Here is a 14,783-nt window from a genome sequence, read left to right as displayed (position 1 = left end):
AGTGAGGATCCGCCAAGGCGTCGCGGACAGAGGAGGGTACCAGAGAGACCCGCGGCTCTCCCTCGATAGCGTAGAGTCGCGGCCTGAGAAGCCATCCGCCGAGTCACCATGGGATGGGATATGCCGAGGATCCCGATGGATGACTGGCGGGTGGTACACCTTCGGCTCGGCTCGAGAAGGAGCCGGAGGAGGCGGCGGCGGTGACGGCTCCGGCGTCGCAGGGGACTCCGGAGCAGGAGGCGGCGCCGGTGTCGACGCCGAACGACGCCGGTACACCTGTACCGGCTCAGCGTACCGCTGCGGCACCGGGTTCGGCGCGGAGCGACGCCAGGACACCTACACCGGCAGAGCGTACCGCGCAGGTGCAGGGTGAGGCACCAGGGCCGCGCGTGGCGCAGTGGGAGACATCAGGTCCGCGCGCGGCACGACCGGAGGTCCGGGGGCCGCGCGAGGCGCGACCGCGGGCACCGGGGCCGCGCTCGGCACAGCAGTGATCACCGGGAACGGTGCCGGTGTATCGGGAAAACCTACAGGGAAAGGACAGACAGGAAAAAGTGGCTGAACCACCGGATCAGTCAGAAACAGAGACTCCAGCTCGGGGTCAAGAGGTGTGGTGGAGGTGTAGGAGAAATCCGACTCGTCAAAGACGACGTGTCGGGAGATCAGGACGCGGCGAGAGGTGAGATCAAAGCATCGGTACCCCTTGTGGTTAGGGGAGTACCCGAGGAACACACAACGAGTAGAGCGGGGCGCCAGCTTGTGAGGAGCAGTGGCGGAGGTGTTAGGGTAACACGCACACCCGAAGACTCAAAGGTGGTCGTAGCGGGGAGGGGTACCGAAGAGAGCGTGGTGTGGAGTGGGAGCAGGAGAAGCAGTGGACGGAAGACGGTTGAGCAAGTAGGTGGCGGTGTGGACTCTCAGCCCAGAAGCGCGGGGGCAGAGAGGCCTGGATCAAAAGGGTGCGCACGACGTCATTCGTCGTGCGAATCATCCGCTCAGCCTTGCCGTTCTGAGGAGAGGTATACGGACAAGACATACGCAGCTGAACACCCCGAGAGAGGAAGAAAGAACGGGAGGTGGAGTTGTCAAACTCCCGCCCGTTGTCACACTGGACGGCCTTAACGGTGAGGCCGAACTGAGTGGACACCCAGGCAAAGAAGTGGAGGAGGGTGGGGAAGGTCTCAGATTTGGCGCGCAAAGGAAACGTCCAAGAGTAGTGCGAGAAGTCGTCGACCACCACCAGATAGTACTTATAACCAGAAAGGCTAAGTACAGGAGAGGTTCACAGGTCACAGTGAACAAGGTCAAATACATGCGTCGCATGCGAAGAAGAAGAAGAAAAAGGGAGCCGTACATGACGACCGAGCTGGCATGCATGGCAGAGGGGCTCAGCAGGAGCCCTAGTACTAGGAACATCGGTACTACGATTGAGCTGAGCCAGAACGTCGCGGCCAGGATGACCAAGACGGCGGTGCCAGGTGGTGGAAGACGGTGTCGCGGCAAAAGCGGCAGACCAAGACGGCCAGGGCGAAGAAGAAGGCGAGTGTTGCAGCGGAAGGAGGAAGGCGAAGGGTGTAAAGGGGCACCGTGCTGTCACACCGGAGTAGCGGACGCCGGGAGACCGAATCCTTTACAGTGAGGCCAGAAGAATCAAACTCGATGGAACAAGAATTGTCAGCTGTAAACTGACGAATGGAAAGAAGGTTATGGACCATCTGAGGAGCAACAATGACATTGGGAAGACGAAAAGAGCCAGGAGCAGAACCCACGGCGGTGACAGGAAGGCAAGACCCGTCACCAACCATGATGGAAGAAGGACAAGAGGGGTGTGGGGGTCGAACATAAGAGAGGATACCGGCATGTGGGGTTGTATGGAAGGAGGCACCCGAGTCGGCGATCCACTCGGTGCTGACCGGCGGCGTCCGCCCCATGGCGCTGAAGGACTGCGCTAGTGCGGCCTGGTCCCACCCCCTAGGCCAGGTCGGCTGCTGGCTGAGTGGAGCGGGCGGGGTCCAGAACGGCGCGAACAGGGAAGCAGCAGCGGCGAGCATTGCCGCCGGCTGGGGCTGAGAACGAGGGTCACCCCCCTGGGCGGTGGGCGCGACGGCCTGGGCCTGCGCGGCGCCCGCGGCGGGCGCGACAGCCTGCGCAGCGGCGAGGGAGGCAGCGGCCCGCGCGGGGTCCCTGGGCGCGACGGCCTGCGCGGCGTGCGCGGCGGCGAGGGAGGCGGCGGCCTGCGCGGCGTGCGCGGCGGGCGCGACGGCGGCCACAAAGGCAGCGGCGGCGGCCAAGTCTGCGGGCGCGACGGCCTGAGCCTGCGCGGCGGCGAGGGAGGCGGTAGCTGCGGCGGTGCGGCCCGTGCCCTGGAGCAGAGGAGGGGTGCCCGCGCCGAAGGTCCACGCGCCCACGGGAAGGGCCCTGGTGCCGACGGCAGTAGGGGCTGCAGCGGCAGGAGCAGGGGCGGCGCGCATGAGGGTGGGCGCGACGGCCGCGACGCCCGCGGCGCGCGGCTGCAGGAGCGGCCGCTGGCACGGCGGCGGGCTGCCAGCAGCGTAGGAGGCGGCGGCGGCTCCCTGGAGCCATGGCCATGCCGCGCCGGGAGCCGGGTGGGCGACGCCAAGAGGAGGGGCGTCGGGGGCAGGGGCGGCGCCAAGGGCGGCGGCGCCCTGGGCTGCGGCGGTCGCGGCTGCGCCAGGGGCGGCGGCGGCCAAGGACGCCCGGGCGGTGGAATCCGCGGCGGCGGCGTCCTGGGGCGCCGGCGGCGGGAGGAGTGGGTTGGGGAGGATCTCGACGACGGCGAGGACCGCGGCGGGAAGCCAGGGCGCCGCAGGCCAAGCAGCGGCGGGTGACCAGGGCGCCACGACGGTCGGATCGACGGCGGCGGCACGCTGGGCAGCAGCGTGGGCGCTCTGGGCGGCGGCCGCAGCTGCAGCAAAATAAGCTTACATAGAAGCCCTATGAAGTAGATTCAGTAGTTAAGTTCGAAACCCAACATCTTCTCATGTGGCCCAGAGTTTTAAATATTACATGAGGAAGAAGCTCAACCTTGCATCAATAAACAGGCCCAAGTATATTATTGAAAAAATTAGAAGATTCATTTGTTGCTAATTATATACTGTACTGATATATCATGAATAAAATATTGGAAGCCTCTTGATTGTACTTAGTTCAAAATTAATTATACTCAAGACATTGAGGAAACAAAGGTGTAATAGATTTAGGAGTATAGTTGATGCAAATCAAGTTACTTAGCATAATGATATATAAATCATATCATTTGGTCTTCACAGAAGGAATATTAAACAGGAAAAACTTTATACCATTCAGCATAGTAACATGGTATAATGAAAACAACGTAGGTAATACATATACTACAATCTTACTTCAATGTTGTAAAATAGAGAGAGAAACAGTCGTCTGGCTTTGATTCCATCGCCAGGGCCACTCAAGTTAAGAAGTCCTTGCCCATAGACCATCAAATCAGCATTGGAAGATATCACGGAACCATGCTGCCACAGTAATGAAAAGAAAAGTGAACACCAGTTCTAAAATAAAGATTTTGACAGTGAGGGCTTCAAGAAACATACCCTGAGGACTACAAGGTTTCTTGCCTCAAGCATAGATGCAAGAACAACATCTTTAGCCCCACCATCAATCTGAATATTTGAATCCCACATCAAGAGCACTTTGACATACATTCTGAAAGCTCCGTAGACCTTCCATAAGAGAAATAAGGAATACAAACAAGGGTAACTAAAACTACATTATGATGAAGGAACAATATAATGCATCAACTACCAAATACAGCACATATTTTTTTACAAGCATCGATTTCGTATAAATTCAGTGGGTAATATAATAGTGTGGGACAACTTTATGACTCTAGCATGACACACAGCATCCAGTATATAGAAAAAGGGACACCTATGGTATATAGCATCTGATATATGCTGCATTGATGACAAGAAAAGTATTTTTTTTACATAGATATTGCCATGTCTCCAAGTTGATATTTAGAAAAGTTAATTACATTCAACTGTCAGTCGCCTGACATGCATATTAAAATTACTTATTTACTTAGAGACCCAAAAGAAACAAAATAATGTGAAGGCAATGAGCATTTTACCTTTATCACAGAGTCACTCATTAAAAGCTCTTCTGCTACCAGCTCAAATTCTGATATTGGATTTTCTGATAACCCAAAGCAGATACTGCCCTTACTAAGCAGTCTAATTTGACCTGTCACCTGACAATAACAAAATAGTGACGGAAGAGCAAATATACTAACAGAAATGCTAGGCTGCAACAAAGAGGCTGGTAAGTTGGTAATACAGGAATATAGGAAGAAATAAAGTGATCAGGTAAATGGAATTAATGGACATAAATAAGATTCTTAAAATAGCATATAAAACAAATCTGAGAGTCTGATAATGTCTTCTAGATCAAATCTGAAACAATATAATTATATTTTCAGTACATGTAACTGCATAAATGTTCACTGAACCATGTAACAGAAAGTTGACAATGGTGCACACAAAAGGAGAAGCCGACAATCACACTCATTAAGGCTATGGTAGTTTAATCCGTATCCAAACAATTTCCATTTCCATGCCCATAAATCTAGCAGCGCTATACAAGCAACAAGCTTGTTGCAAAGGACATTTTAATTTGATATGTTAAATTTCAGAATTAGACTGCTGCATGTCTTATAGTTCAACCCCTTAAAAGGGGAAATACCACCAAAAAATTTGGATATTGGTGTAGCATAATCGCAACAAAGAAGCTCAGATATCTACATATACATAGATGTAAAAGGAAATTGTTAATAAGATGTTAATCGGGCTCTTGAAACAAACCTGTACTCTGGACCACAACAAGGGAACCAGCACTCGTGCATTGCACTCCACAAGCACATTAGACCAAAGTCTAGTCATTGGGAAACCAAGCAATGGAGTTTCTGTGTGTGTCGTGAAATTTCCATTGCTCACCTTGAGAGTCTGTAATGAACTATCATATATTGTACCTGCTGCACCAGCATTCTGAGCACACCCGAAACTCTGGCCACCTGATGTGTTTCAAAAAGAATGATATCAACGAAGGACAGAGACAGAAAGAGGAACTACAATAGAAAAGGTTATATCAAAGAGAATGGATAAAGAGAAATCATAACAGTGACATCTTAGGGCCTAAAAGCCCTAGCAAACCCTAGGGGCCAAAAGCCCTAGCATCTGAAGGAGAAAAGGTTCTATGGTAGAGGGTGTTCTTGTTCTATATTGTCACGGGTGAGAATATAACCTAAGAATCTCTAGGGTGTGTGTTGTAAGGGTTCTAGCCTTGTTATTCTTCTTTAATATAATGATACACATCTCTCCTGTGTGTTCGCGAATATAACAGCTTACATTGTACATTGAACGTGTATGCCTCTGAGGCACTGAAACTCAAACCCTAAACTGAGACATTTATGTATATAGGAATGATGCTTTTACATAATAGTGAGATAATTATTGATATGCAAAACAATCCCAAAATAAGTCAGCCTAAGTTGACCCTCCTAAGCACTCTGACCACTATCTTATATTATAACTACATTGCATCCAATTGTAAGCAATCGAAATATTTTTTTTATTGTAATCAATTCAACAGAATGCATCCACAGAGCTATTTCTGCAAATGGCATAATAGCATGTCCCATCCCCAATTCCCTGAATAAAATTTGTAGCTAGTGTTACAACCAACCGATACATCATGCCAAACAGTACTTTTATTCATTAATTGATGGCGGATGGTCTTTTGTACACAACACTTTGCAGAAAAACTAAGGTCAGAAAATACTAACCATGAACTGTAATTTCCAGGTCTTGTTGAATGCTGTAACAATCCAGAGATATCCTCCCACCACCACCACCACCCCATCCATTACCACCAGCAGCACTTATTGTACCATTTCCATATCTAAGAAGTAGGGAATGTTTGTGAATATCAAATATATTGACAGTTTGCCCTTACAGTAACAACAACAACAACAACATAGCCTTTTTGCCCTTACAGTAACAATTATAGAAAATAGTTACTGCGTTGACCATTAACCATGGCGAAAAGTAAAAAAAAACTTCCATTTCTTTTTATTCATATTAGATGTATATAGCTGTATTTGACTTGTAACCATGGTTCAGCTAGGCACTAGGCGGTTTCTAGGCGGCGACCCATAGCCTAGCGCCTAGGCGGGATTAATCGCGCCTAGGCGTTCCTAGGCGTTTTCCTAGGCGGTGCCATATACATACATATACCTTGCCATATACATCATATACACCTCTAAAAGAAAAAAAAAAACAGGGGACCAGTGGGCCTTTAGTCGAAAAGGAAGCCCATCAAAGCAGCCCAACTATTCAACAGCCCACCTCCCACCTTATCCTCTCCCCGACGCCTCCCCTCCCCTCGTTCGCCCCCGCCTCTCGCCCCTGCATCGCCCCCGCATCCTCTGCCCCCGCCATCCCAGCCTCCGCCGCCGCCGCGGGTCTCCGTCCCCTGCCTCCTCCTCCGCCACCGCACACCCGCGGCTGCCCCTGCATCCTCCGCCGCCTAGAGAGCGCCTTGGCGGATCTGCCCGCTGCCACCGCCTCTTCCCCCACCGAACGCTGCTGCCTCATGTTCCCATTGTCGCCCGACCTCCGCGCCGCCCCCACGCGTCCCTGCCATGGCGGATCTGGTGGCCTTTCGCCAGCAACAGCTGGGCAGCCGCCTAGGTACCCGCCTACCCCCCTAGGCCAGGCGACGGGCTTCGCCACCCCCTCTCCTAGGGTGTGTGGTGTTTGCCCAACTCTCTACATGGTATCACGAGACCAAGCCCTACCCTAGACCTGGCCGTGCCCCCCTCCCTCTCCTTCCGCTGCCCTAGGGCGCGCCGGCTCCTTGCTGTGCGCCCCTCCCCCTAGCAGATCCAATCTGCTCCGACGTGCGCCTCCCCGCACGCCGTCCACCACACCACCAGCCCCATCTAGGGCTTCCTCCAGTTGATGTCCTCCCTCTCCGACAGTGCATCTTCTCCAAGCGCTGCAGCCATGGGAGACGCCATCAACCCCTTCGCCACCATCTCCATCAAGTCCCACGTTCCTGTGACGCTGGAGCTTCGCTCGTGCAACTACACCAAATGGAGCAACTACTTCACAGCCATGTGCAGTAAATTCGGCCTCCTCAAGCACATCGACGGGACTGCTGCGCCCAATCCCATTACAGCCGCTTGGGCGCAGAACGACTGCTGCGTCCGTACTTGGTTGTACGGATCCGTCTCCGAATCTGTGCTCGACTTCGCCATGGCGCTGGATCAGACTGCGCGCGAGCTTTGGGTCGCCATCGAGAACCACTTCAACGCCAACAAAGCTCCACACTCCATCTACCTCAGCCATGAGTTCCACAACATCAACCAGGGCAACCTCTCTGCTGAAGAATATGGCCAAAAGCTCAAGCGGGCTGCTGATCGTCTTCGTGATGTTGGGGAGAAGGTCGCAGAAAGTACCCTCGTCCTCAACCTTCTACGTGGTGCTAACCCTAAGTTCAGCACCACCTGCGACTTCATCGCCAGCACCCCCAACATGACGTTCGCCACCGCCCTCGACCAGCTCGCCCTGAAGGAACTCCGTCTAGCGAACGAGGCTTCAGTCATCGCCAACACCGCCCTCGTCGCCTCGTCTTCCCCTACTGGCTGCGGCTCTGCTTGCCGCCTCCCCTCGGCACTCTCTGATGTACCCCAGCAGCCGCAGCAGCAGCGCCGCCCCAGGAGGAAGCGCAACGGCGGCGGCGGCGGACAGCAAGGCGGCGGCGGACAGCAGGGCGGACAGTAGGCGCGCCCTCCCTACCCAGCAGGCCCGTGGATCTGTTTCAATCCATGGGCCGCCCAGGTGGGAGGCCAGGCGGGTGGCTGGCCCGGCCAGGGGTCTGGCTACCGCGCCAGCCCTTCTGCTGCAGGCGGATGGAGCGGACAGGGCTTGCTGGGCCCTGCGCCTTAGCAGGCCTACACTGCCTTCGCCCCGTCCCAGTTCTCTCAGGGTCCAGCACCCTCCTGGGATCAAGCAGGCCTCATCGCAGCCCTCCAACAGATGTCTGTCCAGGGCTCGTCTCTGTGGGTCCTGGACACCGGTGCCACCACTCATATGCACTCCTCTGAAGGCATACTCCTCTCCCGTACCCCTTCGCTGCATTCTTCTATTGTTGTAGGCAATGGCACTCATATTCCTGTCACGTCTCGTGGTCAGTCTTTTCTTCCAACCACAGCATCTAACTTCGTTTTGAACAATGTCCTTGTCGTCCCATCCATTGTTTGCAACCTTCTTTCCGTTCGTCAATTCACTCGCGATAACAATTGTTCCATTGAGTTTGATGCCTTTGGTTTTTCTGTGAAGGACCTCAAGACACGACACGTGATCCTTCGCTGCAATAGTGTTGGCGACTTGTACACCATCACTGCTGCAGCGCCTACCACTGCCCACGCCCTCCTTGCTGCCTCTACCTCTTTGTGGCATCAGCGTCTTTGTCACCCAACTCCAGCCACTGTTGCCTCGCTTCGCCAGAATAAACACATCACTTGTACTAAAGCAGATCATTCTTTGTGTCATGCCTGTCAGCTAGGCAAACACACCCGTCTACCCTTTAGTACCAATACCTCCAGGACATCTTCTTTTGAGTTAGTACACTGTGATGTTTGGACGTCTCCTATTCCTAGTGTTTCGGGCTACAGTTATTATTTAGTAATACTGGATGATTTTACTCATTACTGTTGGACGTTTCCTCTTCATCATAAGTCTGATGTTCATGAGCATATTGTTCAGTTTATTTCATATGCGCAAACTCAGTTCCACCTTCCAGTAAAATGCTTCCAGACTGATAACGGCAGAGAATTCATTAACAATGCCACCACGCCTCTCTTAGCCTCCCATGGGATTATATTCCGTCATTCTTGCCCTTGTACGTCTCCTCAGAATGGCAAGGCCGAGCGTGTTCTTCGGACCCTCAATAACTCAGTGCGCACCATGCTTATGCACGCCTCCATGCCGCCCTGCTATTGGGCTGAGGCATTATCTATAGCCACTTACCTTCTGAACAGGCGCCCCTCCACATCCATCTCTGGTGAAATTCCCTATGTGCGCCTTCATGGCTGCCATCCCACCTATGATCACTTGTGGGTCTTTGGGTGCCTTTGCTACCCTAACCTCCAAGCAACCTCCCCTCATAAACCCTCCCCTCGGTCTGCTGCTTGTGTGTTTTTGGGCTATCCTTCGGCACATAAAGGATATCGTTGTCTTGACCTTTCGACTTGTCGTGTTATTATATCTCGTCATGTGGTTTTTGAAGAGCTTTCTTTTCCCTTCGCCCGCGACAATCCTGTCCCCTCTTCCTCCTTTGACTTTCTACAGGACGATGATTCAGATATATTTGTGCCTTGCTCTACTAACAATGCTGCAGCTAGGGCGTCGGTCGCTCCATCTTCGGATGTTGAGCAGCAGCCTTCTTCCTCGACATCTGGCGTTGCTGGTGCTGGTGGGCATGGTCTTGTGCCCCCACCAGCTTCTTCTTCAGGTGCCACTGGTACTGGTGGGAGCGGTCCTGTACCCCACCAGGCTCTTCGACGTCTTCTAGACCGGGCAGGTCACTTGTAGCTCCACACCAGGCTGCTGCTCCTGCAGATCCGCCTGGCCGGTTTGGTCTGGTCTATGCTCGCCGCCCCCAGCAACCTGCTGCTCCTTCTGGCCGCTTCGGTCAGGTCTACATTCGACGACCACAGTAGCCTGCTCACCAGCAGCAGCCTGCTACACCACGTCGCCTTCCGTCACCACCTCCAGTGCGGCGTCCGGTACACGGACCTGTGGGAGTGCTGCCTTCTGCTTCTATGCCTCAGCCGTCGGCCGACTCGTTCCGTGTGGTGCCGCAGCCGCCCATGCGCAGCTCATCACCACCCCCTGCCTTGCGGCGTCTGACTCGTCTTCAGACAGGTACTATTCAACCCAAGAGCTACAAGAATTTGTCCGCTTCACATGTCGTTGCTTCTCCGATTCCGTCCAATTATCGGAGTGCGCTTGCTGATTCTAATTGGCGAGCTGCCATGGCGGATGAATATCAAGCTCTTATGGATAATGGCACCTGGCATCTTGGTCTTGTTCCTCGCCCGTCAGGGGCTAATGTGGTAACTGGCAAGTGAATTTTTAAACACAAGCAACATTCAGATGGTTCTCTTGCTCGCCACAAGGCTCGTTGGGTCGTTCGGGGTTTTTCACAGCAGCATGGAGTTGATTATGATGAGACATTCAGTCCTGTGGTTAAGCCTGCAACTATCAGGACGGTTCTCAGTATTGCAGCCTCTCTTCATTGGCCGATCCATCAGCTTGATGTGAAGAATGTCTTTCTTCATGGACATCTCGATGAGACAGTATACTGCCAGCAGCCTCCTGGTTTTGTTGATCCTGCACATCCTGATCATGTCTGTCTGTTGCAGAAGTCACTATATGGTCTGAAACAGGCTCCTCGTGCTTGGTACCAGCGTTTCGCCACATATATTCGACAATTGGGCTTTGTTCCTTCAGTATCCGACACTTCCTTGTTTGTCTACAAGGATGGCTCTCAGATGGCCTATCTTCTATTATATGTGGATGACATAGTACTCACAGCCTCTTCAGATGCCCTGCTTCGTTCTATTATTGGTCAGCTTCACACTGAGTTTGCTATGACTGATCTTGGTGCTCTTCATCACTTCCTGGGGATTTCAGTTACTTGGTCTTCTCATGGTCTGTTCCTGTCACGGCGGCAGTATGCTCTAGATCTTTTCAAGCGTGCTGGCATGAGTGAATGTCATTCCACTACGACTCCAGTTGACTGTAAGTCCAAGCTGTCTGCGTCTGATGGACCTCCTGTTGCTGATCCTTCCGAGTATCGGAGTATTACTGGAGCTCTTCAGTACTTGACTCTTACTAGGCCTGATCTTGCATATGCTGTTCAGCAAGTCTGTTTGTTTATGCACGACCCTCGGGAGCCACACCTCGCTCTTGTCAAGCGCATCCTGCGCTATGTCAAGGGGACCTTGTCTTCTGGCCTTCAGATTGGTGTTGGTCCTGTGGATTCCCTCACAGCGTATTCTGATGCAGACTGGACTGGCTGTCCTGACTCTCGGCGCTCCACTTCAGGCTACTGTGTTTATCTTGGAGACACTCTGGTTTCCTGGTCCTCCAAAAGGCAAACTACGGTGTCTCGCTCCAGCGCTGAGGCTGAGTATCAGGCTGTTACTCATGTTGTGGCTGAGTGCTGCTGGATCCGCCAGTTACTACAAGAACTTCATCTTCCACTCTCAAAGGCTACGGTCGTCTATTGTGACAATGTCAGTGCAGTTTATATGACTGCCAATCCAGTTCATCATCGACGGACCAAGCATATTGAGATTGATATTCATTTTGTTCGCGAGAATGTTGCCTTGGGACAAGTTCGTGTTCTTCATGTTCCTTCTTCGCATCAGTTTGCTGACATTATGACAAAGGGCCTTCCTGTACAGTTGTTTATTGATTTTAGGTCCAGTCTTGGTGTTCGCCAAGCTCCCCCTGCTACTGCGGGCGGGTATTAGATGTATATAGCTATATTTGACTTGTAACTGTCTTACTTGTACTCCAAGCCTATACGGCCTATATATATCAAAGGTCACCCCCCCTCCTGGGTGTGTGGTGTTTGCCCAACTCTCTACAATTCAAATAGAGATATATCATTTCTTAAAAAATGTGTATTTCCAACCAAAACCCGCAAAATGCAGATCCATCCTATGCTAAACATAGACATTGCAATTCATACCAAAGCTGTAAATTTCTTAGTGTGCACCACATCAAAAGGTTCGCAAGGGCAAAACTAGGTTAATGAGAACACTCAGACAAAATATGCACGAAGTAAGCTAAGTCTTTGACTAGTATGGTATGATTTCCAAAAGCAGTTCAACATGTTAATCCAGCCCCTTGCTTGCTAGCAAGACAGCAACCAGGAATTGCATGGAAGGGGCATGGCCTGCTAATAGCAGCCTTGTTCAGAACAATATATGCACATTCATTTACTAACAAATATCATTGAAATTGACAGGAAATTATATAATAGAATAAATATCACCACAACCATCAAGCAGTTTGAGAAATCCACTGCAACCATAAAGCTCTAAAAACTGCCATTACAAAGCCTTGAGACTCTACAAAAGTACCATGACACTCAACACTGAATTTTGTGACATCGGACAAAAAGACCCTTACGTTCTTCCTCTTCATCCCTAGCCAGACCTTCAAGTGTATATAGCTCCCTGATGGATCAAACAAAAAACACCCATAATCTGTGGTTGCCCCGTTTGATTTGACAGTGTTCAGAACATTGCAGATGGTCACAGCAGAGCATGCACGTCATCAACATGGCAACAGTTATTGCCCAATTAACCATGACACCATGGAGACTTGTACTTGGACATGCAAACTAAGCCATGCTGCTAGAGGTGTGATCTGTGCAAATGCTCCTGCCTCTAGTCTATCTTGGACACGATGCTTGATTCATCAATTAATTGCTGGTCTTGTGGTTTAGCATTACTCATTGTGTGATTATGGTTACCTGGGCCTGACTCAACCTCTTGGTATGATCACCAGACGAGATCATGTTCTGATCAATGTACAGATAGAGAAATACTAGATCAAAGTTGACCGCCTATAGCTCCTCTCATAAAGCAGAGAACAAGCTCGTCATTGTTTATTCCATGTTCCTTTTCTGGTCAACCAGCAAACTGTTTCTTCTTTGTAACCACAAGTTGGAAAACCTTCTGCCTAAGCTAAGATAAAGCCATAATGGGCAGCATGACACACAAAACAAACCAAAGTGGTCGCAATTATAAAGATTTCATGATTCAAGAGAACAGCAGAGAGAGGTCAAGAAAAGAAAAAAAAATAAGGCCACGTTTGTCCAGAAGATGGACAGCAAAGGTGAGTGGATGTTAGAGAAAAAGAGAATCCCCAAAGTTCAGAACAGCCTCGTTTAAATGCCTAACGACTGCAGTGGCTTTTTCTTGCTGGTGATAACCGCACAATCAGTTATCCTAGTATACCAATATTAAGTAGGACACAGTTTCTGATTTGCCGGAGAATTTAGATTGCTGTGGCAACTGATAATAAAACAGGTATAAGTTTGAGTGATGTAGATCTTACAGCTTGAAAGCATGTATTATAATGCTTCCGCCAGACCCGCCGCCTCCTTTGAGGCTGCCAACACCACCTTCAGCAAGCACATGTCCATCAATATTCATAAAGTCCCTCGCCCTAAGCATGACACGGCCTCCTCCATACCCTCCAAACTGCTGATCAGCGGACATGCTGCCACCCATGCTGCCATAGCTCCAGGGCCACGCCAATGTTGACCATGCATACACATCGCCTCCCCAGTTGGTGTCATTGGACACCTTACATGACGCGCCCCTCCCACCATGCCCTCCGCCAGCCGCTTCCAGGCTGTGCGGCGTCCCACTCGTCTGGGGAGGGGGCTCCCCGGCGAGAGCGGTGGTGTTGATGGTCGAGTGGTGGTCCAACGTCACATTGGCCGCATCAAAGCTGACTGAGCCCCCAATCACCTCGACGTGCTCACCGATCGTTATGCTCCCAGAGACATTGACGGTGATGTAGCATCCCCTGACAGGGCAGATGATCTTCACGTGGGGCCGAATCTCCACGCTCCCGTCGCCGTACACGCATAGATCGCCGTCCAGCGAGGAGCTCGAGCTGATGACGCAGGAGGTGTTGAACGACCCGGAGCCGTTCAACTGCTCGCAGGTCCTGGAGTTGGCCGAGTACGTCTGGCATGGGAGCTCCCCGCGCAGCCCTGCCGTGGCCTCGCCGCCATCGCCGCCGCCACCGGCCTCAACAGGAACCAGCGCGAAGCGGTCATCGTGCCGTGGCTCAGGCGCCAACGCGAGCGCGGGGAGGATGCCGTCCCCTCGGGCGGCACCCAAGGCCGCGAACAGGACCGCCCACCACGCGACGCCCCTCATCGCCGCCGCCGCCGGTCGCTCCGGGTCATTGCCCGGCCCGGCGAGCGCTGGAGGCTAGCAGGGCACCGGGCTACCCGCCCACTCGCAGCGTCCCCCGATTCGCCGCGGTAGGGAGCGGATCGGGCGGCGGCGGCGCGCCCTAACGCCTGACGACGATGCGGCGGCGAGCGGATCGGCCCGGATCACGGGAGCGCCGCAAGAGATCCCCAAACCCCTAGCGCCCGCGCGCGCACGGCGGGGAGGGTAGGATGATGGATTGGGGGAAGTGAGCGAGGGAGTGGGTAGGGGAAGCGGAGTGTGCTTGCTGCTGCTGGCGAGGACTCGGGACGGGAGTGGCGGAGGAGAGAGAAAGTATTGATAGAGAGAGAAGTGGAGGAGACGGCCAGCTGGGGCGATTTGTTCGGGGGTGGGGCCCGCGACCCCGCGGTGGCGGCAGCTCGTGATGAGTCCCCGCCAACGCTGCTGGCTCGCTGGATGCTGCTCTTGGATCTGACTGGTGACTGCTCCCATTCCCTTTCCCTCTTGGACTCCTTTGACAGCCGTGAACCGGGAATTCCTTTGATTCTGTGGAGCACGAAAAGCAAATTTGCTTGCCGCGGCGGCGTCCCTGTCGCCGACGCCAGGTGAGCTCGGCGGGGCCTGGCGTGTGGCCTTCTGCAACCAGCAACCTCATCAGCTGTGTGGTCACCGGCCACCGGCCACGGCTTTTTAAGGGGCCGTTTAGTTCCTAAATTTAAATTTTTTTGTGTCA

At 52.6% G+C, this 14,783-nt stretch overlaps 1 protein-coding gene across 3 annotated transcripts in view; it reads right to left on the bottom strand.

The window, feature by feature from the left end:
- Nucleotides 1–14,384, bottom strand: part of LOC120682303 — a 50,016-nt gene extending 35,632 nt beyond the window's left edge. Inside the window, exons 1-6 of one of the 3 annotated variants that reach the window (XM_039964135.1) lie at nt 13,197–14,384; nt 5,837–5,952; nt 4,857–5,065; nt 4,127–4,246; nt 3,588–3,656; nt 3,384–3,509 (exon numbers count right to left, since the gene is read on the bottom strand). In XM_039964135.1, the coding sequence (XP_039820069.1) occupies nt 3,384–3,509; nt 3,588–3,656; nt 4,127–4,246; nt 4,857–5,065; nt 5,837–5,952; nt 13,197–14,032 (1,476 nt within the window). In that variant the 5' untranslated portion in view covers nt 14,033–14,384. Of the gene's footprint in view, nt 1–3,383; nt 3,510–3,587; nt 3,717–4,126; nt 4,247–4,856; nt 5,066–5,836; nt 5,953–13,196 lie in introns of all 3 variants that reach the window. The other 2 variants (XM_039964134.1, XM_039964136.1) reach the window with 2 other exon arrangements.
- Between the last annotated feature and the right edge of the window lie 399 nt (nt 14,385–14,783).

Source organism: Panicum virgatum, chromosome 7N (assembly GCF_016808335.1).
Source record: "Panicum virgatum strain AP13 chromosome 7N, P.virgatum_v5, whole genome shotgun sequence".
NCBI classification, from domain to species: Eukaryota; Viridiplantae; Streptophyta; class Magnoliopsida; order Poales; family Poaceae; genus Panicum; species Panicum virgatum.
The sequence above is the reverse complement of the archived record's forward strand: the minus strand, read 5'-3'. Positions and strand labels throughout refer to the sequence as shown.